At 41.2% G+C, this 26,986-nt stretch overlaps 1 protein-coding gene across 2 annotated transcripts in view; it reads right to left on the reverse strand.

The window, feature by feature from the left end:
* The window catches only part of braf (B-Raf proto-oncogene, serine/threonine kinase), a 49,988-nt gene that overhangs the window by 14,293 nt on the left and 8,709 nt on the right, over positions 1–26,986 (reverse strand). The window contains exons 2-10 of one of the 2 annotated variants that reach the window (XM_044186189.1): positions 17,181–17,282; positions 16,780–17,067; positions 12,547–12,650; positions 6,510–6,612; positions 6,241–6,389; positions 4,800–4,919; positions 4,359–4,518; positions 3,719–3,758; positions 1,628–1,747 (exon numbers count right to left, since the gene is read on the reverse strand). In XM_044186189.1, the coding sequence (XP_044042124.1) occupies positions 1,628–1,747; positions 3,719–3,758; positions 4,359–4,518; positions 4,800–4,919; positions 6,241–6,389; positions 6,510–6,612; positions 12,547–12,650; positions 16,780–17,067; positions 17,181–17,282 (1,186 nt within the window). The remainder of the gene's footprint in view (positions 1–1,627; positions 1,748–3,718; positions 3,759–4,358; positions 4,519–4,799; positions 4,920–6,240; positions 6,390–6,509; positions 6,613–12,546; positions 12,651–16,779; positions 17,068–17,180; positions 17,283–26,986) is intronic. The other variant, XM_044186190.1, reaches the window with a different exon arrangement.

Here is a 26,986-nt window from a genome sequence, read left to right on the forward strand (position 1 = left end):
ACTTCACAATGTCCATCATTGTTATTAACTACTTATGTCAGGATCACAAAGGATTTTATATTGTTGATCAAAAAGGAGCCTAATTTTAAACTGTAAACTGTTACCTCTTCAATCAAATTCAACAAGGGTTTTAAACTATTTATAAAGACAAAAAGGCCAGGAAAAACATACGGTCAGACAGACATAGGCCCAGGACATGTTTAGCCTAGCTTAACACTAGACTGGAAGCAGGGGGAAACCAGCCTAGCTCCACCAAAAGAGAAACAAAAATGAAGTAACTTGGCTATTTAACTCGGTTATATTTTTTTGCTTGTTTTTAGTATCTTATTTACAAGGTTATGTTTATTCCAACAGTCTACATTAAAATATTGAATTATAAGTTAGTTAGTCAGAGAAGCTTGGTTTGACTTCATCTTGTAATAATGTTTTCAAGCTTTTAAATAATGACTCCATGCACATGCAAGTTATCGCATCAGCTAAACTTAGCAACTTTTCAAGCAAGCTTTAGCTACTTTCCATTGGAAATTGTTTGCAAGACTGCTAGGTAGTTGTTGAGTGTAAATGACAAACAACTGGCGAACTGAGTTGTCAGGATCTCCCAGTTAAACTGTTAAGCACATCATATTGTTAAGCTTATCACTTTAAAAGCTCTGAATCTGGACTTGTGGGATTCAGAGCTGTACAGAAGTCTGTCTTGTCAGTCTGTGAAGCTAACATTAACATTAGCTCAAGCAGCTAAAATAAATGATAAAAATAAAAACATACACTTAAGAAACGTATTATTCTCATTATAAACATAGCTGTTTATAAATATAGCACCATTTTTGAATGTCATGATTATTTTTGAATATTATTATGTAATGTTGAATGTGTTGTTGAATGTTAATGAATAATGGAAGCTTCCTTAATAAATGTGTACTAAAATTTGACTTTTCTCTTACTGACAGGTTGCAGTCTGCATTACTTAATGTGACTTTGTTTATGTAGAAACAAGATACATTTGTGATTACGCTTGGTATAAACATATCTTGTCAATATCTAGGCCACAAATACTGGATTGGAGTTTAATTTATAGATGGTTTATAGCAATAGTAGCAATTAGTTTTCATTGGAACCATTTCTTCATTAGAACCTTACTTGAGGTAAGTGAAGATTAAGTATGTTTTTTGGTGAACTTTCCCTTTAAATACTTAGGTAGATATTTAATTTTAATGCATTTTTAATGTGACTAAAGCCTGGACAAGTACTGCCTCTTGCATTACTTGAATTTTTACTAGTGTGCTATCATGAAACAGATCTTAAGAATTATTAATTCTTCACTATAGTTAACATTACTTGATCAAAGGAGCATTTCAGCAATCAAACCACTATCCATAGAAAGAATGGATGATCAGAGTAGCGGTGAGATCTCTGTGTAACCTGTGAGCTGTCAGGTTTGTGGTAGAGACAGCATGTGACGACATAAAGGGGAAAAAGAGAGAGACGGGGACACACAGTGGATGTGACACAGGGCTGGGGTTGGTGCGTGGGGAGTGGGGTTGGGGTGGGGAGGTTTTGGGGGTGGGGAGGTTTTGGGAGGGTGGGGTGGGAGGGTGATGGACACAGGAACACACAGAGGCCTAACTACCTCGGAAAACAGGCTCAGGCTCAAAATCAAACACTATGTCATTGGGGTAGGAGTATAGGAGGGGGCTTGAGGTCCGTGTTCGGTGCTTCCTCAAGCAGCGGGCGGGGTGGGTCGGGGGGGCTGCAGGGCAAAGAGAAACAGACAGACCATCACTGCTACTCACCCTGCCCCTCTCACCTCTAACTAACTACTGTCCATGGCTACAGCTGAGCTTTTGGATGGAGAGTCCTCCTATCACACTTAATTGTTAGCATGTTAGCTTGGCTCTGTTTGTCAGGGTATCTGCAGGTCTCACACTGTTAAATTTAACTTTAAGATGTAAGTAATACATTTCAGTGTCAGCATTTTGGGAAATATTCGTATTTGCTTTCTTTGTGAGATGGGAAGATCGATATCAATCTCATGTCTAGTATTGAGCTGAGTCAGGACGTGGTTGGCCTAGCTTAGCATTAAGACTGGAAGCAGGGGAAACAGCTAGCCTGGCTCTTTCCCAGGTTCTAATATACACCAACTAACACTTAACACCAGTGCAATAATTAACACCTTTTGTCTTGTTTGTTTGAGCCATACACACACAGAAATGTATAAACTATTTTGTGTAGCACCACCCACCAACCAACAAATTCTAAGCTGTTGCTCAGCTATAAAACCAGCTAAAATCTCTGCGATTCTGACAGTTCTGGGGAGTAGACAACTAATGTATTGGTGGTGTCTAATGCTGCTAGTTTTTTTTCATTAACATTAACACTAGCGATTTGCACTACAATACGGAAGCCCTCCTGCAGGACTGTGCTTTAGCATTAGCATGACTGAGTAGGTTGGAACTGCTGTGGGGAGGACTGCTGCTGAGAGATGCTGTTTTTTTTCTTTTCAATCACCACTATGTTTCAAGTTTCCCCTAGTTTTCTATGAGCTGTCTTAACAATGCTGAGTTTGACTAATATCTTACTTTGAGCAACAGTCGTTGCCTGGAATAGCTTATGTATGCTGAAAATTAGGTCAGTTATATTTGTTTGATGCTGGTTCTCTATATTTGATAATAATTAATACTCACATAAGACCCATTATTTGATATTTTATTTGACATAAAATAAATGTCCACACATCTGTAGAGGTACAATTATACCACAAGGTGGCAGCAAACGCGGTGAGGGCGGGGCTACAGGCAGAGTTTCTGTGTAACCCCACCCTGACTTCCAGCTTGCAGTGCCGGGTACAAAAAGAATGTATTTCCCAAAATGTGGAACTATTCCTTTAAGTAAATTGCTAGTTTGAAACTAAGTAGTGTTTACTGTGAACTTAGTGAGAATTTTACAATTGTTGCACGTGGTTTATGAACAATGGGTGCACCCCAATTCAGGAAGTTTAATGCAAAAGTTGCCATTGGGAAAAAAGAGCCTTCATCAAGGACATTTTCAGACCTCTGTTAATTTGTCTGTTACTAAGCAGGACATTTTAACATGTTTGTCACAGATCCAAATAACTTTTTAAAAGATTCCTTAACACTGTGAGACAGGGCATTTGGAATAATTTTCTCTACGAATAACTGCATTTACTTGAATATAAAATAAAAAAACCCATGGTTATCATTATGTGTATTTTGATGTATGGTAGAGCCAGATTCAGCTGATACCCTGTATCAGAAACCCTGTTTCTGAACTACAATTAGTTCTCTTATCCAAAGCATGTAATCTAATCAATCATCTTTACATCATGAAGACCACAACAGGCCTCTAATGTACTGACAAACATCTTGGTGATTTTATTTTCACTAAACTTTTGTAATGAAGTTGAAAAATGGACTAGCTACGTGTATTTCTCGTAACGGTCTAAAGTAAGACTGAAAAAAGAAACCATGGTCTGCTGAAGTAGAAGTTATGTTCTTCCAGAAACCCTGACCCACAGATCTGAATAAACATGTGTGTCCTCAGCTACTGCTCTCAGTGACGGCTAGGGTGCAGGACTAAACAGAACTGACTCCACTTCTGGGGTCTGAACTCCACACACACACAAAAGACCAAGAGCACGCAGACGTGGGATGGTGGGAAAAAGCCACAGAATGAGCCAGAGGTCTCCTACTTTGATCCTTACCTCCATCTGACCTTGGTAAGCCCTGATCTCGAATCAGATCCTGAAAGGAAGGAAGAAGGGAAATTAATAATATGAACACTTTTTACTGTAGCAGCGCTCTTAGGAGCAGCTAGAGGCAATTTGTTCTAGTTCATCTGAATGCAACACGTAACCTAATTCTGAACTACGCTGTAGAATTGATGTTCAGTTTATTCGCAGTGACAAGCTAACCGATTTGTTGTCGTGGTAACGTTACTGTAAGGCAAACAGCCTTACCTTTACAAAAAAGTGCACTGAGCTGAGTGTAACTGGGCGGAGGGCTCAAATTATATAGTACTTAGATCATTGTTTTTCATTTTCCACACTGAAACGCATTTTCATGGTCTCATACACTCTGCAGACCGCTTTCAAAAAGCTCAGTTTTTGGCTTAGAAAAATGCTGGCTTAGTGTAGATGGAAGGCAAAATTAAATTAAGAACTGCGCTTTGGATTTACCCACTTTAGTGTGGACACAGTTTAAGATTACAAACCACAAGTCACACGTTAATCAGTGAAATCAGCTGCTGTTTGGTTGGAACGAAACCTGCAGAGTCATGGAGACCATTTATAGCAAATGGTTGAGAAGCATACAGTCAGTCCAGCAAAGAGACAGCAGACTCACATCAATGTTGACAGGCTCGATGGTATTGATATGGACATTGGGGGCGGAGGACGAACGGTCCCGCTGGCCAAACTGGTTGCGGTGGTCCTCCTCGTTGGGCCGGAAACTGGACGGGATGGGTATGGACTTGGACGGGGACACAGTGGTGTGGCATATAGACCTTGAAAGATGAAATTTGTTAGTGAAAATAAGTTAAAAACAGACTTTTTAGGACTTGCAGGAGACATTTCTGCAATTTTTTTCTGCACATGTATTCTCTTTGTTGAATTAACAGAGTGAAAAAACAAAACACCACCAGCTACTGTAATGTGTGGTTGGAATGAAAAGCTCCCGACTCCTGACCCTCCATGTTGTGTTGTTGAAAAAGACTGGGGAAGCACATTATGAAGAGAATGACTCCTCCTCTTGTTCCACTGAGGTGTGTGAAGGTGGAGGACTCACCCGGTGGAGTCAGATGGGGGAAGTGACGGACAGGCCTCAGACACGGGGGTGGTTCCCTCTGAGGAGACCTCCTCCTGGGTGAACGGGTGATGCTCGAAGAACTTGGACACTAGCAACAAGCTGCAGAACACACATCATCAAGGTTACTTATTTATTATACTTCTTATTCAGTCATTCTCAACACAACTTGACTCGGGGCTGAAGCCTAACATACTTAAAACTGATTTAGGAGAAAGTAGATGGACAAAAATAATAAAGCCGTGTGTCAGACAAAGTTATAGCTGAGAGCTTGGCAAAAGGAAGGGATTATAGAATGTGTATATTCAGGGTTTGAGTCAGGTGCGTGCCATTGGGACATTTACCCGTTTATACCAAAATGGCCCTTCACTCCCTGCACCCAGTTGTTCCCCATAAAACCAAAGGCAGAATCAATCCTGTCAACAGGCTTCTCATTTTTAGATTTATAAGTGGCATCAACATTTATTTTGCGAGTTAGCCAAACTACAAAATGAAAGTGTTGGCTGTTATCTGGTAAACATGCATCACAAGCCAGCATCTGTACATAATGTTTTTAAGGAGTGAAACACCACTCTATCATTTTAATATCTAAAAAGTTCGCCAGTGGACTGGACTTATTTCTGTTCAAAACCATTGACTGACAGACTCATCAGTCTGTTGAACAACAGACTCATCTCTCAATAGCAAGATAGTAGTTGAGCACAGACCAACAACTAACGCCTTAAAACAACAACAAACAACCTTAAAAGGGTCCTCCACTGACTTAGCATTGCACTCCTGTAACATTGTCCGACTCACGAAGGACACAAAAAGGATCAAAATCGATGCAGCAGAAACAGAGATATCACCTTTTCGATTCCACACCTTCTTCCTTGTCAAAACCTGGCTCCTACATTACCCACAATGCAACTCGACAGTTCAGTCAGAGATTTGGGTGTGTTATGCTAGTAGTGGCTAACATAGCCGGGAGCCTCACCCTCAAGCAGAGATAAGGAGCGGGCTACAGAAGTCTGGTAAGCTCACTCCTGCCTGACTCAAATGACATCACTTGAGGACATTTATCAGACTTCACACAGCTCCCTCTGGAGCCACAAAAGGCTGTATACAACTTTTTTCACCAGTGCAGTAGTACTCCTCAACACCTGTAAACACACTTCAATGTGTAAAATCAATAGCTGTTGTGGCGCGTTAAAGCAGTGAAAAGGGCCTATTTCCCAATAACTACATCATGTGTGCCTACATTAATTGGAAAGAGGTGGTACTGAGTAATAAGTAATGGTCCAATTCAAGCATTGCTATAACAACCAAAATCCAAGATCACAAAGGGCATTCTTGTACCATGACAACACTACATTATACAGTACAGTAGGCTTGATATCAACCTAGTTACAGCATCGTGGTCCCTCCCCTTTGTGTGACTTACTCTAGTTGGTCGTAGTTGACACACATGAGAGGAACCTCAGTGCTGCAGCGCTGGTGGAACTTGTAGCCACAGGTCTGACAGCGGAAACCCTGGAACAGCAGCTTTCTGCAGAAGTCGCAGAACGCCAGCGTGAAGAAGGTCTTCCTCACCTGTCAATTAAACGCAAAAACACAATCAGGACCAAGTAAGGCTGAGCAATATAATTAGTGCATAATGTTTATTGTCTGTCATTGGAGTCATGATGTGAAATTTGACCTAATGGTACTTACAAAGTTGTGTGTGGTGAGCGGCACATTCTCCAACACTTCTACATGTAACTCCTCTCCTGTCAGCCAGGAGATGTCTGTGTCCCAGCCAATCGGCTTCTTTTCTCTGAAACAGGAGTGGACAGTCAGGGGAACCGTCTACACCTTACACTGCTGTTGGTGTAACCACCATATCGAAAGTCGTGCAAACATATTGATCATGGTTTCCAGCAGAAAACTAGCACATCCTACAGCGACAAGGTTTCATTGATCAATGCAGAGAGCTGCAGTTCTCAGTCCTCTTGCTCCTACCATTCTATGCTTTTAGAAGCTCCCAGCATGTATTTCACATCAAGCAGTCAAAACTGTTATCATTTTCATAGTACAGTTATTGTGTCACCAGATTTTTTAGACTAGAAATTAACTATTTAGATTTTGATTATGTGGTCAATTTATCAATATAATGCCTAAATTGTCTTTCGTTTCTTTTTCCTATATACATTTATAAATCCATACAGACTTGTAATGCCTAACTCTGAGATGTGAGGACCTGCAAGCCTGGCAAGACCAGCTGGCTCCTGAGGTGACCAGCTGGTCAGCATTGGTCTTTGTAGAGTTTTAAACATAGATAAACATGGATAAACTTTGGTCTCAGAGTCACAATAGAATAACGCAGGTCAAATCAGTTCATCCTAAGGTAAACGTAAGGTTCATGTTTTTTTTAGTTAATCTTGTACATCAGCTCTGCATGTGGACTCATCATATGTAATACTACTGAGTTCATAGCGATGGCGGTAGTTGCAGATGCGGCGGACAGTAGCGCTCTCAAACTGTTTTGTTTATATTTGTAATTTTTTCACCTGTGTTACTGAAGCACATACTACCTATGACAAAAAAACACTCAGCAACATTGAAAAAGGAAGTGCAGGGATAGGATTAAGTGCAGCGGACTTTGAGACAATCACTGCCCACAGCTTCCGACCACCCAGCCAGACCAGTTGGACCAAACGCCACCATAAGTGGTGTGACCGCCCCAAGAAGAGGGGGAAGAGAGCCAGGATAAGAGCTAAGCTAACCCAGCTTGGACCTAAGGCTACTCCACTACCCAGCCTACTCCTGGCTAACGTCCTGTTGCAGGAAAATAAAATGGACGATCCCAGATCGAGCTATTGCACTCAACGGGCAGACCGTGTTCTGTGCCAACAGAACGCAAGACTCGAGGGGAAGCGGACTCTGTGTTTACATCAATGCTGCTTGGTGCTCAACCACAGTCAAAGTTGATGGACAGTGTTTCCCAGATGTCGAATTTTTTTAAGTTTTGATGCCAACAACATTATCTGCCCAGAGAATTCACCAGTGTTTTTCTTGCTGCTGTTTACATTCCTCCAGATGCAAATAAGAAAAGATGAAGATGAAGATGAAGCTACAGCAGCTCTACAGGACTGTTCTGGCACATGTTCAGAGATGCCACCACGCAGGACAACACATCAATCTTGAGCAAATGTGTTGATGATGTGCTTAGGGCCATCAAGATCATGACATTTTAGTTACAATTAATTGTCATACAAATAATTGCAATTAAAGATTTAATTAGAGGGAATGCTGATCCCCACTATTGTTATTGAAATCTTTATTATTTCACACCCTATATTATTCTACGAAAAAATTATTTATTGGGTGTGAATGCTGAAAGCAGTTTAGCGTCAGCTTTTCAACAGCCAGCATTCACCTTTATTATTTTTCTTCTGTAATGCTTTTTTGATTTGCTACTCCTTCCACATTTTTCAACGTAGAAACTTAATTCAAACATAAAAATATTCAAACCTAGACATTTAGGACATTATTGCTCTTACTTTTCTCATTCATAACTTTCATAGTTTTTCACTATTCAAATGAATTTCCACATTTTCACACTTTTTCAACTCTTATCCATTCATTCATGCTTTCAGCTAAAAACTCCATTCAAACATCAAAATGTTCCACATCTTTCATACATTCTAGGTATTATTATTATTATTATTATTATTATTATTATTCTTTTCAAATCCCATTCAAACCTTTCAAGATATTAAACTTTGTGTGACATCATCGCTAGAGTGCAGAGGAGAATTTTTTTTCTTTAAAATGTATTTACTTACTTGCTCCTCCTCCCACAAATTTCATTCCAAATACAAAATTTATAGATCAAAAAGTAGGAAAATGGGTTCTGAAGTGCCAGTTTTTAAAATTGCTGTAATGGTCAAATTTTTTAACTATATCCACACAAATTACATATGTAGACGTTCAGGTGTTCAGCTAGTTTTGGCTGTTGATACCTCTGTCCTTACATTACGACACAATCTGTGTGCGCATGCACCAACGTGCATGCTGCCTGTTGCCGTTGCTCTAAAGAGTTTCCCCTCGGGATCAATAAAGTATTTCAGTCTTCTTTGAAGGGTACTTTTACAGGGCTCTTTCTGTCTCTGAGCACTTTCGGGCTGCACAGGTACAGTTATACACGTGATGCTGATTAACTGATTAAACCTCCATTAGTTTGTTCCTCTGTTCTGATTGGTGGATTGTTGAGCTATTTTTGTTAATACATTCAAACCTTGAGCTGTTTCAGGTTTAATTCACAATTCAAACCTACTCATTTTGAAGTTGGAGAGAACACAGCTGATTGAGATGAGCTAACTCTTGAATCAGTTTGAGACACACACACACACACACACACACACACACACACACACACAGTGTCATTTCTGATTTTCAAAATAAAAAGGCCAAGTTGGCCACCTTATTATAAGAGGAAAGTCAGGGTGAGGTTGTTTTTTTTATTGTTTTTTTTTTACAAAAAGTCCCCAACAGTCACTGTATGTTAACAGGAAACTAGAGATTGACCTAGTTTTTCTAAATAAAAGCCCAAAACAGTAACTGTATCTTAATAAGGAACTCAGGATGAGGCTGTTTCTTCAAAATAAAATCCCAATATGGTCAATGTGTGCAACTAGGGATAGACTTTTTCAAAATATAAAACCCAGAAAGTTACTGTACCTTAACACTGAGGTGATTATCAAAATGATAAAAAACACTAAAATACACAAAAAACAGTAAATACTATAACAATATGTACAAAGCTAACTGTGGAAAGTGAAGTAACTAACTTAAGGACGAAAAAGCACTGCGAGATGATCACTGAAGTTGGAGGCAAACAGACGTCACATGCAGTTCGTAAAACGGATATACATCACACTATATTGTGCAAGTAGAGAATAATGGATTTACTAAGTGTGAAGAAGAGGCAACTTTAGAATAGGGAACCTAGAATAGGGAACCTGTGTGGGTTAATAAGGGTCAAACTACTAGTGAATTAGTTATGAGCAAGACCTCACTTTAGAATGGGGAACATATTCTGAGTTAGAAAGACTTCATTTAGAGTTATTTGGACACTATTAACACTAGTAGTTTTGTGTTTTGTTACATACGAACAGACCATATCAGTGTTATGAAGGGAGAATGACTATTAATGTGGTATTACCACCTTATAAGGCCCATAGTGAGCAAAGCATATTAAGATCGTAATTTATGTACAACAACACCCTTATTTACAATAAGCACTAATTAGGAGGTTATTGAGGGAACACTTTTAGTTAATGTCCTAGTAGTTGTAGAATATGGTCATGCAAAATAATGCATTAATAAGTGATTTATAATGACAATGCCAAAATGCATGTTACCCAACCTTCAACCCACTAATCTTCAACCTCTTTCTCCTTATTTAACATTCACGTAGAAACTCCATTGCTACTTTAAAACGTTCAAAAACCTTAGGACTTTTCTCACATTAATTCAACTTTTTCATAGCTTTCATACTTTTCACACAATCACAGTTCAAAATTCATGAAATGTTCAGTCCTTTTCTGAGTTTACAATGGGTGTGTATTGGGCGGAATGTTCAGAGCTACAGTGAGGGACCCAACTGGCAGAGCGCAGAGGATCTGTAAAATTTTCTCATATATATCTATCTATTATATATCTTCTTGCTCTCATTCCCACAATTTTCACTCTTCATACGTAATTTATACAAAACGTAGGAAAACTTGTGCCGGTCACAGACATGTAACTATGGAGTCAAACAAACTCACACAGTCAGCTTCAAAGTGACAGCAGTGCCAGCCAACTGTCATATAGACTTGCATATTAACGGAGACCAGAATTTTCAGGAGGGAGGCAGAAAAAGCGTCATTTCTAACCTGCTCTCATTCTCACATTTTTTACACTCCACACACAAATCTCACACAGCCTCTGCAGCAGGTTCTCCTCTCTCTTACAGTATTTTTAGTTAGCGATAGGAGTTAGGGTCTTTGGGCTATATAAATTTGAGAGCCTGATTCTCCATTAAATTAACTGTCTGACCTGTCTAAGTTGTTGTCTGCCCCTCCCCCCTCCACTCCCTCAGGGTGCCACAATCACCATAGCAAACAGTGCCACACGTATGTGTGTGTGTGTGTGTGTGTGTGTGTGTGCATATGGTTGGTACGTATGAAGCAAAGTGCTGCTGCCCATGGCAACCTTTGACTGTGGCTGGGGACACACTGCTGTTTCAGATGAGGTATTTAGTGCAGTTTGACACACACACTTTTAGATCATTCCCACTATCCCAACTATTCACATTCCTTCCTAGTCTTTTTAATGCATTTTTTAAGTCTTATCTTTTCATTCATACTTTCTGAAAAAAAAAAAAAAAAAAAATTATAGGTATTATTCAACAACAGCAGTTTAGCGTCAGCTTTTCAACAAACCTTAAATTATTCCACATTTATATACATCATTTTCAACATTTTTTACAATGTAAGTCAATGGAGCAATCTTCAAATCGTCTTCAAACCTACTCCACTTTGAAATGCTACTAGTTCTGCATACTTTCAGCTACAGACTCCATTTAAACTTTAAACTGGTCACAAGACTGTCAACTATTAAACATGTATTCAGTTTTTTGATATCTTTTACAGTTTGTGCAATATCACAATTTAAGTTTTATGCATTTTACAGTCCTTATCTGAGTTTACGAGTGTGTATTGGGTGAGCTGGAGTGGGTGACATCATCGCTAGCGTGCAGAGGAGTTGTAGAAATTTCTGAAAATCTTCTCTTAAACTTGCTCATGCCCACATTTTTTACTCTTTATACACAATTTCTACATCAATTAGTAGACATGATTATACTGCCTCAAAGCACCAAGAGAGCCTGATTAAACCTCCAGTTTGTTCCTTTGTTCTGACTGATGGATTGATGTTGAGCTACTTTTGTCAGTTGAGATCTCTTTCCTTTTTAACTGTTAATACATTCAAACCGTGTTAGCCCTGCGACGAGTTGGCCACTGTCCAGGGTGTACCCTGCCTAAGGCCCAAAGTCACTGGGATAGGCTCCAGTCACCCGTGACCCCTAACGGGACCAAGCGGTAGAAAATGGATGGATGGATGGATGGATGGAATACATTCAAACCTTGAGCTGTTTCAGGTTTAATTCACAATTCAAACCTACTCATTTTGAATTTCTACTACTTCTGCAACCTTTGATCTCAGGGGGGGCACAGCTGATTGAGATGAGCTAATTATTTCAGCTTGACATACACACAAGTTACTCTGAAGTGCATTCACTTACAGTAGGAAATCCCAGCACTCAACTCATGGACCTTTAAACCATACAGTATAGGAGAAAGAGATGTATGCATACATGTGTGTCCCAGCAGGCACGTACACACACACACCCACAAACACACACACACCTTCCACAAACATTGCGGGGGCGGTAAATTTGTCTATAGAATATATTACATAATATTTCTAAGAATACATTAATACACTACCCTTTTCTAGTAGGTTATTTCTTATTTCACCATTTTAATTCTACTTAATTCTCCAACTATTTTAGTGTTTACTAAAATATAATATATAAATAATATATATAATATATATAAATAATAAAGTGAGTGATACTTGACACCAGTGTGTAGACAACCTACTGCAAGAAAACCTCTACAGTGTGTTCTGGTCCTCTCTATGCAGTGCAGTATGTACTTACCCGTCCTGTATCCTGTAGACTGCACAGCACTCTGGAATGAGGCCTCGCATCATCAGAGCTTTCTTCAGCGAGTCTCTCACAGTCATCCCACAGCGGGCCGGGACCTGAAACACAGCACAACACCACTCACTGAACTGACATGGTAGAGCAGAATAGGTCGGCATCAGAAAGGAAATTATGTGATTAATATCACGCTATATCTCGAAAGTGAAAAAAGAAAGCTTCTCCATGCGCCTTGGAAGTAGGTGAAGTTGTGCCAGAAACCCCTGCTCAGCCTTACTAGTTCCCAAACAACTGCCAGCATGGACAGTAACAATATTATTTTATGTAAGCCTGAATGACATTCATCAGTTCTCTGTCTTATCAATCTCCCTTGACTTGTTTGTTTGTATGGGCCATGTGGTCATGGTGAAGTAAACGCTGCTCTCGCTGCTGAAATTTAACGGAGGATCCGGCATATCTGCCAACTACAGTAACTGTCAAGTGATGTGCAGACAGCAGCTTGTAAAATAGCAATATGGGGTACTGAATTTGATGAATTGACTGTTTATCAGACCACAAATGAGACAAGAATTAGGTTGGTTGGGGGGCAGAATGGGCACCAGAGCCGGAGCCAGGCGAGCGGACAATGGAAGCGGGCTCAGCAGCCTCCCAGAGAACATAGACGGTCCAGGACACAGCCTCTGAGACCAATGGAGGCCAGTTTGACGACAGGGATACAGTACCGGGGTGATTAACAGCGGCTCCGACCAGGACTCGGTCAGCAATGACTCTGAATAATATGTTCACTCCCCAACGGCCTTAAAAAGGGAAATTCCGGTATATTTCAACCTGGCGTATTTTCAATAAATGTGGCCATTTGTGACTCTATGGGTTGTGCTAACTTTGCACTTGTCACCTCTGTTGTAGAACCATATTCTGAGTGGCTAGCTCGTAGACGTGGGTATAGCAGCAGTCACATTGTGAGAATTTGGTCCTGAATTTCTGACGCAGGCTATCTTTGGGCACCAAAGCTCTTAATTGACTGTCAGTGGACGTGTTTCATAGTGAGATCTAGGACCACTGTTTTGGACTGATGACCAAAGATTTTGCCGCATTTCTCTCATAACTGTCAACTATCGTCTGGGACTGCCCAAAAATTGCACAGTGTAAAAAGTAGGGGTGTAACGGTTCTGAAACAGAGACCGAATCCGCGATACAAATGTCCACGGTCTCGAGACGCTGTTCTGTCTTCTGTGTCGTGGGATAGTCTATTTATGTTCACTACTTCTTCCGACAAAAACAGACTGGAAGGCAAGTCCTTCTCCCGACAGCATTCGGTCAGGCTCTCACTGCAGATTTGGACTGTGCCAAAGCAATAACTGATGCTATAGGACTGTGTTTATGGCTGCAGATATGCCACCGTACTCTGTTATAGAGAATACAGAATTTAAGCATATGGTCAAAGTCAGTCCGGTTAACCTGCCCTGTATATATGAGCACCAGCTGCAGTTCAGGAATTATCAATAGGTCAGAGTCTCAAGATGGAGCATTACTGACATTTGTGTTAATTATTGTCATTTATTTATTTTTTCTTATTGACAATATGCCAGTATTTGAGTGCATTAACTGTTACAGTAAGAATTACGGCCAATGAGCCACTTTGAATGTTTACATTTTTCAAAAATAAATAAAAATATTTTCTAAGATGTTTTTGCTTTCACTGCTGTACCGAAAACGTACCGAACCATGACCCCAAAACCGAGGTACATACCAAACTGAATTTTTTACAAAATTTGTTACAAAAAAGCATGACAGACGTGTCTGCTCTCTGTGCCATCTGCCTTCTGTGGTTTTCATAACAGTCAAGAACCCAAAAAGAAATCATGGATATAAGAAGAACAAGATAATCTGCTGGCTTTCAAATGTCTTGCCTGTAATGCTCTGGCCAAAATTTGCTTATCACAGATGTAAGTGTCGCATATATGTTGGCCAATAAGTAACAGTAAATGTCAGTACAGAAATGTCAAGACATGTCATTCAGAAACAGTGTCTAAATTACATAATTTGTCCTACAGAGAACATTGAGTCTTCAACTGTAAAATGTACCACTCAAATCATAATGATTAATAATGCTCGTAAAAATATCAGTAGATCTGTCACGATATTTACGTTATCAACTTATTGTACAACATATGGACATGCCCTGGATCATTTTTGCTGACCTCGATATTGCCCGCTGTGTTTCCATGCGTGTTTTTTTTACATAAGAATGTCACCAACATTTTAGCAAACATGATGCCAGAATAAACAGCAGGGTTTTACCCTACCATTTTAAGACTTGGGGGCACAGCGTTTAAGGGTTTCTTCACAGCACCTAAGCCGAATGAACAACTATGTTGAGACACATTTTGCTGTCATTTCCATATCCTCTCGTCGTCTGCTCTCTGTGTGGAGTTTCACCGTGGGTGGGGCTCAGGCAGCTCCTCTCTCACACACACACACACACACAGTGTTACCAACTTGGCAACTTTCTTGCTCGATTTAGCGACTTTTTAGACCCTCTTAGCAACTTTATTTCTAAAAAGCGACTAGCGACAAATTTAACAACCTATTTAGACCATCAGGGAAAAGGCGAGAAATACATTCATATATTATATTGTAACTCATTCCCATGCATGCTGCTCAGAGTAATCTCAGTCCTTGGCTCTTCTGCCAACAGCGCTGGAGCCTCGTCTCTCCCTCTCCTCTTGCGCCGTGTGCAGACAATCAGTAGGGGTGGCGTGTGGGGCAGGCAGGTTTGAGCTTCTCTCTCACTCTCTCTCTCCGGATCTCTGGCTTAAGGTGTTCCTATAGCTTGTAAATATTTAAATTGCTTGTTCGATCTTCTCCCTCCCTTTGTACATTTTTAAAAAACTTTTTTACTTCAAATATACAATGTCCCTGTAGTGAGTTTGTGATTATTTGGCTAAATATTTCTCTCTCGCTCTCTCTCCCTTGCTGCAACTGACACAACCCCTATACTTTATTTTAAATTAATGTGATGGAATACCATGCAAATGACCTTAAAATAACAATAATATCGTTTATCGCAATTATTGCTGGGACACTATATTGTCCAACAAAAGTTGTTATTGTGACAGGCCTAAATATCAGCGGACAAATTGTTATCTGATTTTTAAACTCATCTATAACAAATTTATAACAGTATTAGCCTCAAAAAGCCAGTATCAGTCAGGCTATAGTCTTATACATACAGTATAAGCCTTTGGGTCATCACTTGTTGTTACTCCAAACTAGGCATTTTGGACATGTATAGCAATACATGTTTTCAGTTTGTCGATGTGCTTATTTAGTGCAAATAAAGGTTAAAAGACATTGGTCTCACCCAGCTGGTAAAACCAAGCTGAAGGAGTTAATGGTAGAGAGCCGAAGTGAAACCCAAACTTCCAGGTTCTGTTCCAGAAGTGAGAAAACATCATTCAGTTCATTTGTAACCACTAACATACAGCCTTGACACAGAGCCTGTGTGGCTCACATCATATGTCTAGATAAGGACTGTAGTTTTTTGAAAAACAATCTAATGTCATTGTTTATTCAATATTTAGGTTGTTCAGCGGCCTGTAACAATCACCATTTCCCATAAAAAAGGCGAGTCCATGAGTGAGTTGAGGGGTCGCAGTTTGCTTAGACATGTCTGTAATAACAGCAGGACAGTCGAGTGTCTGGTTAGTTAAGACATGTCAGGACATTCAGGTGTCAGAGGTTAGTTCACATTTCTGTAATAACAGCAGGATGGAGAAGACAGAACACTGTAGAAGTTTTCAGACTAGAAACTAGAAAGTTGGTGAATTTATCTGAATGTGGACGAAACAAAGTTATGCTGACGTAAGAATCCGCACTGCTGTGCTTGTAGTTTTTCATGGGAGCTGTAGTTTTTTCTGTGCTCACAAAGTAAATGTTGTTTATGTTGTAAACAGCAGTTTCTTAAAGAACTGCTGTAGTGGATCTTAAAATCAAATAAGCCCCTCCAAACATAATTGATGTCACTGCACCCCAACGCGCATATTTCTGTAGCCTGTTAATTTCCAAGGAAACTTCGCAGTCATTCGTCATAAGGAGCAATAGTTTACTAATACAATGCAAATTAAAATAAATGTGGTTTTGTTTTCTTATAATCTTTGACAATCAAAATCCGAAATCTTAAAATCATGTCCACTACACATGTATCCTCAGAGAGGATGTCAGACATACCACTGTTCTCTGTTTGTTAGGCAGGAAGACCCTGACAATGGGCTTCTGGGGGGAGCGAGGGTTGGCTCGGCCAGCATCGGTGGGGGTCTGCAGGACAGCCAAGGTGTTGGGGACTGAGGGAAAGGCCTGAGCCCCACCTCCAACCCCACAACCTCCCATCTTGACCTCCAGAAGGGCTGGCATAGGAGTAGAAGAGCAGGAGAAGTCTGTACCGTTGCCCATGGCCTCCAGCAGCTGCTGCTCCCTCTGCTGCAGGGCATCCAGTTTACTGGTGTACTCCTCATAGGCCTGACAGAGACAACACACCAGAGAGCGCTGACTCAACAGCTTCAATACCTGAAGTGACATTCACAAGATTTATTTTTCTGCAACTATATTTATTAAAGCCAAACCTGTCTTACCTCTAGATATATGGAAGGAGGATTATGTTCTCCTCCAAACTTGTCCAGAAGAGCCTCTAAGTGTTCTTGTGTCAACTTTATCATCTGTTTGATATTCCAGATCTGCAGGGAAACACAATAATCAATGTTAAGAAAATTATATTTTTAAGAAAATGAACAACAACCAGAGTTGGAAGCCAACAGATTGAATTTTCCCCTGACTTGGTCTCCCTGGGATAGTGTAACAGGGCACTGTTAATGTCCAAAAGATTCTCACTAATGCCAGGGTCAGATTATACCATATTTTTGCCTTTCGTAATGGTCACCATGTCATAGTACATCAAAAATTCTTGCCTTGACTGGGCCGCGAGGCACGGCAGACCACACATTGGACCCGGACCAATCAGCGCTCTCCATATTTCATGACTTGAGCATGTACAGAGGTGATGAGGAAAAAGGCACCAGGGACAGGGAAGACTCTCGACCAACCAATATGACCTGCAAGGTGTCACAGGAGGTCACAGGAGCTAGCTCTACAGCTAGCGAGCTAATCTGTTTTACTGCCATTTTACCACTGTTGGCTGTGTGAGCATTACAGTGTTATCTCATAGATCACACAATTTTTTTTTCTTCTAGTGATAAAGAGTAGTATAGTGCTATTTATCCCTCTAGATTGGTTTGGTGTGAGTTGTAAAGTTTTGGAGATATCGGCAGTAGAGATGTCTGCCTTTTTTTTTTTTTTTAATATAATGGGACTATATGGCACTCAGCAGTAGCATGTAGGAACTATCGGTAGTTCCTACATGAAACTGCTTACAAAAAACTAAATTATCTTGAGTAACCAGGTCATGATTTCTGGAAAGAGACATTGTTGTTGAGTTTTTCTCTCTGCCACCATTTGAGAATTTACAGTATTAAACAAAGGTATTTTATTCAGTAAATACAACAGGTGGCCACATCACCTAGCAACAATGGTGAGCCAATAGCTGATTTCAATTACTATAGGATTCTATTAACCATCAAAGTAAGAGCAAACTGGGGCTGCATGATTAATCATAAAAATTGTGATTTTGACTCATTCCTTTCAGGATTCTCAGTCTTATATGACAATGATGTTCCCATATTTGCATTAGCAAACAAAGTGCTCCGGATTTCTCCCAAGTTGCAGCATCAAATGACTGAATAATGAATTACACCACATGAAGAACTGTGCGTAAGCAAAAACAAAAACAAATCTAATGTGTGTGAGAGAGATGGAAGAGTAACATGACAAAAGAAAACGTAAGAGGAAGAACAAAATCTAGAAAAAATAAAATTCAACATGATAAAGCCATGAAGGCCAAGAAAACTACTACAGAATCCCTGCTGTTGGACCATACATACACCAGTAACAAGAGCCTTAAACTGTGTATCACTATATCTGACAAGGAGATTACGGACGTAATTTTTTTTGTTTTTTTAAAACAGTTTTCCCTAAGAATTGTGAGAGAAATTGCAATCTCAATTCTAAATATAATCCAGAACCGTGCAGTCATAAAAGAAAACACAAAAATCTTTCGAGGTTTTAGTCAGCCTACTTTTTAAATGCATGGTATAACCCAGAGCTTCCCCAAACGTCTCCTGCAGTACCCCTTGTCCTGCATGTTTTAGATCTCGCTCTGCTCCAAACATGAAACAGTTTTATTGGCCAGGTATGTGTACACATACAAAGAATTTGACTCTGGTTTTTCTTTGCTCATTGCACTTTTCCTATAGAGCAGGTCTAGACCGTTCTCTTTATAATATTATTTACAGAGACCCAAAAAATCCCACCATGAGCCAGCACTGGGCAACAGTGGCAAGAAAAAAACTTCCTTTTAAGAGGCAGACAGAACCTCTCAATGTACATACGCAGAAATAGTCATCAATACATCTAAAAACAAGGACAACAACCTCAACAAGGTAAACAAACATTAGCTTAAGCTACTATGTGCAAGATATAGATATGTTTTTAAAAAGTACAAAAAAAAACAACAACACTAACATTTGTAAACAGTAAGACAATTAGTGCAATGGTGCTGAGTGCAAATGGTGCTGAAATAAATATGATAATGTAACAGGTTGCTTTATATACAGTACATGAGGTAGGTGGAAATGACAAGTATATACAAGTACGCGTAGATTTAAAAATCAGAATCAGAAATACTTTATTGATCCCCGAGGGGAAACTCCTTTGCTACAGCAGCTCACTATCACATCAGTGCACACAGGAATAGAAGTACTAAGCAAAAAAATATATAATACACTATAATACAGGTCGGAAAATAAATTAAGTACCAAGTGGGTATAAGTATAAAATAAAATAAGTGTTAAGTACAAAGTGGGTTTACCGGTTGATGATAATAATATGGTATAAAGTAATAGTGCATGAACTGCCAAGTTAAGTGTAGCATATTTATAATGAGACGGAGGATATTGCACAGCAGTAATAGAGGTATGAATAAATATCAATAAATAGGTTATTTTAAACTGAAAAGGGTATATTGCACAGGAGTATTAAAACAGGATATTGAACAATTATGTCATGTATTGCAAAGATGTAATGATCAATGTCCAGTTTAATGACTTAGGGTCATACAGACTACACTTAGAGGGAGGAGTTGAAGAGTTTGATGTCCACAGGTAGGAATGACATCCTGTGGCGCTCTGTGGTGCCTTTTGGAGGGATGAGTCTTCCGCTGAAGTAACTCCTTTGTTTGACCAGCACGTCATGGAGTGGGTGGGAGACACTGTCCAAGATGGCATGTAGTTTGGCCAGCATCCTCCTCTCTGACACCACCGACAGAGTCCAGCTCCACCCCCACAATGTCACTGGCCTTACGGATTAGTTTGTTGAGTCTGTTAGCGTCCGCTACCCTCAACATACAACAGCATACATGATAGCACTGGCCACCACAGACTCATAAGACATCCTCAGCATTGTCCAGCAGATGTTGAAGGACCTCAGCCTCCTCAGAAAATAGAGGCGGCTCTGGCCCTTCCTGTAAACGGCTTGAGTGTTCTTAGCCCAGTCCAGTTTATTGTCCATGTGTACTCCCAGGTACTTGTAATCCTCAACAATGTCGACACTGACCCCCTGGATGGAAACCGGGGTCACTGGTGCCTTGGCCCTCCGTAGATCCACAACCAGCTCCTTAGACTTTGTCGCATTGAGCTGCAGATGGTTCTGCTCACACAATGAGACAAAGTTACCCACCATAGCCCTGTACTCAGACTCATCACCACCGCTGATACATGCCACCACAGCAGAGTCATCAGAAAACTTCTGAAGGTGGCAGGACTCTCTGTGGTAGCTGAAGTCCGTGGTATAGATGGTGAAGAGGAAGGGAGAGAGGACAGTCCCCTGAGGGGCCCCAGTGTTGCTGACCACGCTGTCAGACACACAGTGCTGGAGGCGCACATGCTGTAGTCTGCCAAGGCTGGCCGGATGGTGCTGAAAGCACTGGAGAAGTAAAAAAAACATGCTCCTCACCATGCTTGCCGGCTTGTCCAGGTGGGTGTGGATGCGATTCAGCAGGAAGATGATGGTGTTCTCAACTCCCATCCGGGGCTGGAGGGGGTCAAGGAGGGGTCTGACCATAGGCCGCAGCTGTTCCAGAACCAGTCTCTCCAGGGTCTTCTTCATGTGGGAGTTCAGTGTCTGTAGTCCTTGGAGCCACTGGGACGAGGCAAGATGTCTTCCACAGAACAGGGATCCTCTGAAGACTCAGGCTCATGTTGAAGACATGGACTCCACATAGCTGGGGGGCACAGGCTTTTAGCACCCTGGAGCTAACTCCATCGGGGCCTGCAGCCTTGTTTGAGTGGAGTTTGATCAGCTGTCCTCTCACCTGGTCAGTAGTCAGGCACACAGCAGAGGTTACAGGTGGGGGAGGGGGGAAGTCATTAGTGTGAAGAGGACCATTAGCTTCCTCCTGTACTTCTCCTCTGCCTCCCTGATTTTCACCTTCAGGTCAGCCTGGATTGCCCTCACCTCCTCCCTGTTACCATCAGTAAAGGCCCTCCTCTTGGCATTCAGGATGTCTTTGATGTCCTTTGTTACCCACGGTTTGTTATTTGGGTAACAATGGACCATCTTAGTTGGGACATTGCAGTCCACACAAAAGTTAATGTAGTCAGTAATGCACTCAGTGAGCTGATCAATGTCCTCTCCATGAGGCTCAGAGAGTGCATCCCAGCTTGTCACTTCAAAACATTCCTGCAGTGTCTCATAGGCCTCCTCCAACCATCTCCTCACTGTCCTTGTGGTCGCAGGCTGCCTTTTAACCAGAGGCACATAGCAGGGTTTGAGGTGAACCAGGTTGTGGTCTGACCTACATGGGGTTGAAGTCACCCGAGATTAATACGAGTGCACTCGGGTGTTGAGTCTGTAGTTGTGCTATGGCGGTGTGAATGGTGTTGCACGCCGATGCTGGGTTAGCAGAGGGGGGGATGTAAGTCCTACAGCTAACAGTTCAATGTCGGGCTACAGATACTCTGCTTGATAGTAATGTGACCAGGGTTACACCATCTGTTATCAACCAGAACAGCAAGCCCACCGCCTTTCCGCTTACCGCTTATGGTGTGATCCCTGTCGGCCCAAACAGTCTGAAAGCCGTTGATGGAAACGTTATGATCTGGGATATTCTGGTGTAGCCATGTCTCTGAGAAACACATCAAACTACACTCACGGAACTCCGTCTGACTCCGGGCTAACGCCATTAGCTCGTCCATTTTATTCGCCAGCGATCTCATGTTGCCCATTACGAGAGAAAGCAGACGCGGCTTAAATCTCTTGTTCTTAAGTCTCTTTTGTCTACACCGCTCTCTCTTCCCTCGCCGCTTCGTTCCACCTCTGCATCCTCAGTGTGTCCTCCTCCAGATCGTAGTGGGGACATCAGTTGTCCTGGGCGCCATGCCGCTCGGCTTCAGCGCGATTAGCTGTTCCCTGGTGTAAACAATGCGGCCAAACAGCTGATCTGCAGCGGTGCCCTGACTAAGTAGCAGGAGAAGAAGTTCCACGCGAAAAAAAGTACTAAAACACTTTCTACTCTCATTTTCGTAAAGAGCGTAGTTTAAATTATACTTACACACAAGTTACCCAAGTTTGGAAGAAAAAGGAAAGCTAAAAGTATAGACGACGAGACGGAGCTACGGCAACAGGCAGCATGTACGTTGGCGCATGTGCACTTTTCCACGTATGCACACTTTTCCAAAGTGACAATATTTACATAAACAATGACAAACATGTACAGTGGATGTTAGTGTGACAGGATTATTGCACAGGAATTCTTCCTGACACCATGTGATTGGTGTTAAGTGTTGTTGGGACCACTGGCACACCACAGATAAATTAATTCATTTGTTGGACTATAAATGAACTTTCTATTATGAGACCACGTGCTCTTTTGTTCTGTAAGCAACGTAAAGCCATAGAACTCAGTTTTCCACAATCCTCCAGACTTCACACCTACTGTAGGTGTGAACATCCTCCATGGACCAAGCTTCCAGCTACCATTGGTCAGTCTGACGTGTGATTTATGATCACCAGGTCAATAAAAACGATCAGCGGCCATTGTTCTCTCTCTCTCTCTCTCTCTCTCTCTCTCTTCTCCACGAATTCTTCTAAAGCAGCAGGCAGCTGCTGTTGTCTCCCTCTCAGTGTGGCCTGCTAGCCAGCAGACACACAGCAGAACCGAACTCTCTCTTATCTAAAGCAGCACCACAAGGGCCTGCATAAGATTTCTGCAACAAAGCTTAGCGCCAACAGCTACTGCACAAAGTCTGCCAGATGACTTTAAGACTTTAGCTTGGTGCGAACTGTAAGGAGAACAAAGAACGGCGCGACCAGCTTCCTCCGATTGGAATACTGCACAGCAAGGGCTTCTCCTGGAACCACAGTTCTTTCCAGCTTGGCCTGTCTACAACAGACAGACCACAGGCTAACAAGGAGAGTAGGCCTACATAGCTTCACATAGCTTAACAGTGTACTTGCCTAAGCACAGGACTGTTACTTTTGTGAATGTATATGTATTGATTTGGTTCATTGAGTTTTATTGTTATGATGTGCTTCATCTGTTAGGTAATTTGGTACACATGCTAAGTAAGTAACATGCTAAGCTGATGTTACTTAACGTTATACTTCACACAAATGCATGCTATCTAACGCTCTTTCAGTTAGGACCACTTTAGTCAAAGACTAAACTTTTATTTGAGCTGCAGTAAGTTAGATTTGGCAGTATGGCTCTGTTCTGGGACCTCCCTACCCTTTCACGCACATACATGGAAAGCATAAGTCAGGGAGAGCAGCTGCAAGCTGCAGCTTGGATCCAAGCAGCCATTTTGGATCACACACACCCTTTGTTCTGTAGTTTAGTGCATTTAGAGTTAGACTTCATATTGTGTGTTTTTTCTTTATTATTAATTATTATTATCATTATCATCATCATCTTTTAATAAATGCTTGTGTATAATTATGCTGGTTTCTTGAATGTTGCACAAGAATGACAAATTTGCCAATCTCTTCTATGTAGAACTCCAAATCCTTCAACCTACTAGTTATTAATGGTAATTTTGGTTATAGTTATTAATTTAATTATTAATTGGAGTTCCAAATTGATAGTTTAGTGTATTTTATGAGACTGAATCAATTAATTAGCTATAATTTTCCATTGTTTAAGGGTGGTGCCCCTTTATTTATTAAAGTTATTACTTATGATTATCTTTGATAATTCTGATAGCCATAATTAATTGATTGCACCTACACAATCTGGTGCCCCTTTAACCATTGTAAATCCAGTGTTCATCAGAGAAGTTGGAAAAGGTTGTGTCCAGGGTGTGATGGATCTGCAGTGATGTTTCCTGCTCGATTCCTGACTCTGGACGTGTAATTAGACCTGAATGGAGGGCAGGTCAGCACCGATGATCTTTTCTGCAGTCCTGATTGTCCATTGTAGTCTGCACCTGTCCTATTTGGTGGCCAATCCAAACCAGACAGTGATGGATGAACAGAGAACAGACTGGATTATTGCAGACCGGAACTGGATCAGCAGTTCCTGAGGAAGGTTGAACTTCCTGAGCTAGCGCAGGAAGTACATCCTCTGCCGGGCTTTTTTGATGATGGGCTCGATGTTGGACGCCCACTAGGTCCTGGTAGATTGTGGATCCCAGAAACCTGAAGGCTTCCACAGCATACACTGTGTTGTTGGATATGATGATGAGGGTAGTGTTGGGGGGCTTCTCCTGAAGTCCACTGTCATCTCCATAGTTTTGAGTGTTCAGCTCCAGGTTGTTCTAACCACACCAGAGGGCCAGCTGTTCAACCTCCCGTCTGTATGCAGACTTGTCACCGTCCTGGAAGAGGCCGATGACTGTTGTGTCGTCTATAAACTTCAGGAGTTTGACAGTGGGGTCGCCTGAGGTGCAGTCTTTGGTGTAGAGAGAGAAGAACAGTGGGGACAGCACACACCCCTGGGGGGCGTCAGTGCTGAATGCCCTGGTGCTAGATGTGATGTTCCCCAGCCTCATCTGCTGCCTCCGGTCTGTCAGGAAGTTTATGATCCACTGACAGGTGGGGGCTGGGACAGTGAGCTGGGTGAGTTTGGTGTGAAGGATGTCTAGGATGATGGTGTTGAAGTCCACAAACAGGATCCTTGCATGTGTTGGAATCCCGGCAGATGTAGTGAAGTGTCCAGGATGTGCTCATCAAGCCAGGTTTCAGCGAAGCACAGGGCAGCAGATCTGTAAAAGTCTGAGTTTGCTCTGTTGAGGAGCAGCAGTTCGTCCATCTTGTTGGCCAGAGAGCAGACATTCGCCAGATATATCGATGGGAGCACAGTTCGATATACACGCTGTGCAGTTTAACGAGTGTTCCGGCTCATGTCCCACGTTGGTGTCTCCGGCAAATCCTGTAGAGAGCTGCTGCTCCTCCGACTAATAACGCGGTAAAACCTTCCAGTTCGATGAAAACCGGTAAAGTTCCTCCCTGGTGAATGTGACCAGAGAGGGAGAACAGAAAACTAAACAAACAAACAATAACACAAAAGGTACCAGAGAGCACAGTACCAAGGCTGACATCTGCGGCACCATCTTGGAAAAGCGATTTAAATGATCAGCTTGTTATCAAGCCGCTTCAGGGGTTCATAACGAGTTGATCATTTACTGTAAATCAGCTGTGCTAAAGCAGGGAGAGATCTTAAACATGCAGGACAAGGGGTACTTCAGGAGAGGTTTGGGAAACGTTGTTATAACCTACCTATCTTCAATTTGACTCCTTTACGGTATATCTATCAATCAATATTAATAATTTTATTCACTGAATGAATGAATTAATTAATTAAGTAAATGAATGTAAGTGGATTATGGATTTAGTTCCAGTCATATTATAATGACAAAAAGGTTAGGATTTGCATAAAAGTTAATTTTCGCCCAAAACATTTCTAAAGCAAGTTAAGTTAATCCCCTAGCAGACAGTGTTTTAAAATCAATCAATAGATGATTCATCATGGTGAACATTTAGTCACCTTTTAAGTTTCCTGGAGTTATGTTACCATTCTGTTGCGAAAAGAGAGTTCTGAAAACTCTCCTTGTTGATGTGTTCATGGATGCTCCAACAATTGAGGTCAGTGGCCACACCCACTTTAATGTAAGAAACCATTTCCTTTTCACTTACATTTTCCTTTTTAAGTGTGTTCACGATTTGATTTACTGACAACATAACTCAACCTTATTTAAAATACCCCTCCACTCAAAAATGTGTTTTTCTTATGTTTATGTCCCCTAAAATGTCAGACCTTGACTAAACCGGTGTTTTCACATTCCTCTACTGAAGGAAGAGATGGCTGTGCACTTCCCTAAAATCTTAGATTCAAACGTACTCCGGACAAGCTAAAACTTGACACCTGCAGCGCAGAGCGTACTTGTCAGTACAGAGAGAGAGTTTGCACTAGCATACTGAAAGTTTTCACAGCAAACATGGTAGAGTGTGCAGTTTTTGGTTGTAAACTGGATTCTGGAGCTCCCTTCAATTATCTACTAACATTACGTAATTAGGGTTGGGTTAAAAAAAAAAAAAAAAAAAAGATTTTCCGATTCAAAATCGATTCAAAACATCCAAGAATGATCTTTTAATATATGCCTTTTTAGGGCTTGTGTCCATATAGCCTAGCGTTTTTCTGAAGTGAAGCACTTGTGCGGTGAGAGAAAAACGCTGCATGTGAGTTTTGTTTTTATGAGAAGCAGATTGACATTAGCTAGGTAGCTAAAAAGAGAAAAAACCCCGCCCAGGTCAGAAAGTGGTGTTCACCTGTATGTTTTCAATGTATGTGGCTGGGATGTAGTCGGTTTTCCACCAGTGTTAATTGCTCCGTGAAGTGGAGCGAGTTGGGGTCTGTGGATCGGAAGGCTTGGGGAAACTTTACAGATTTGGCTGCTTTAATCTGTTGTGCTGCTAGCTTGATGAACTCTTAAAAACTCTAAAAATAGCACATAGGCAAACGTAAGACAAAGGAAGTTCACAAATAGTGCGTATAAATGTTGATACATAACCACCCGGTATTAAAGCGTGAATAACACAAATTCTACAACATATTACTCTAACTTACATGTATCACAGAGGTTTTGTGAGTTGACTGAAAATCTGCCACAGGTATACAGGTTCCCGGGCTCACCTGACTGACTGAATGTGAGAGCAGTCATCAATCTAACAATCTATGTCTAATCTTTCTAACAATCGATCTTTTTTCTTTTAACGCGGACATAATAGCTCAACATTTAGAAACGCAATACTTGATTAAGAGACATTATTTCAA

Source organism: Siniperca chuatsi, linkage group LG23, assembly GCF_020085105.1.
Source record: "Siniperca chuatsi isolate FFG_IHB_CAS linkage group LG23, ASM2008510v1, whole genome shotgun sequence".
Taxonomy (NCBI): Eukaryota; Metazoa; Chordata; class Actinopteri; order Centrarchiformes; family Sinipercidae; genus Siniperca; species Siniperca chuatsi.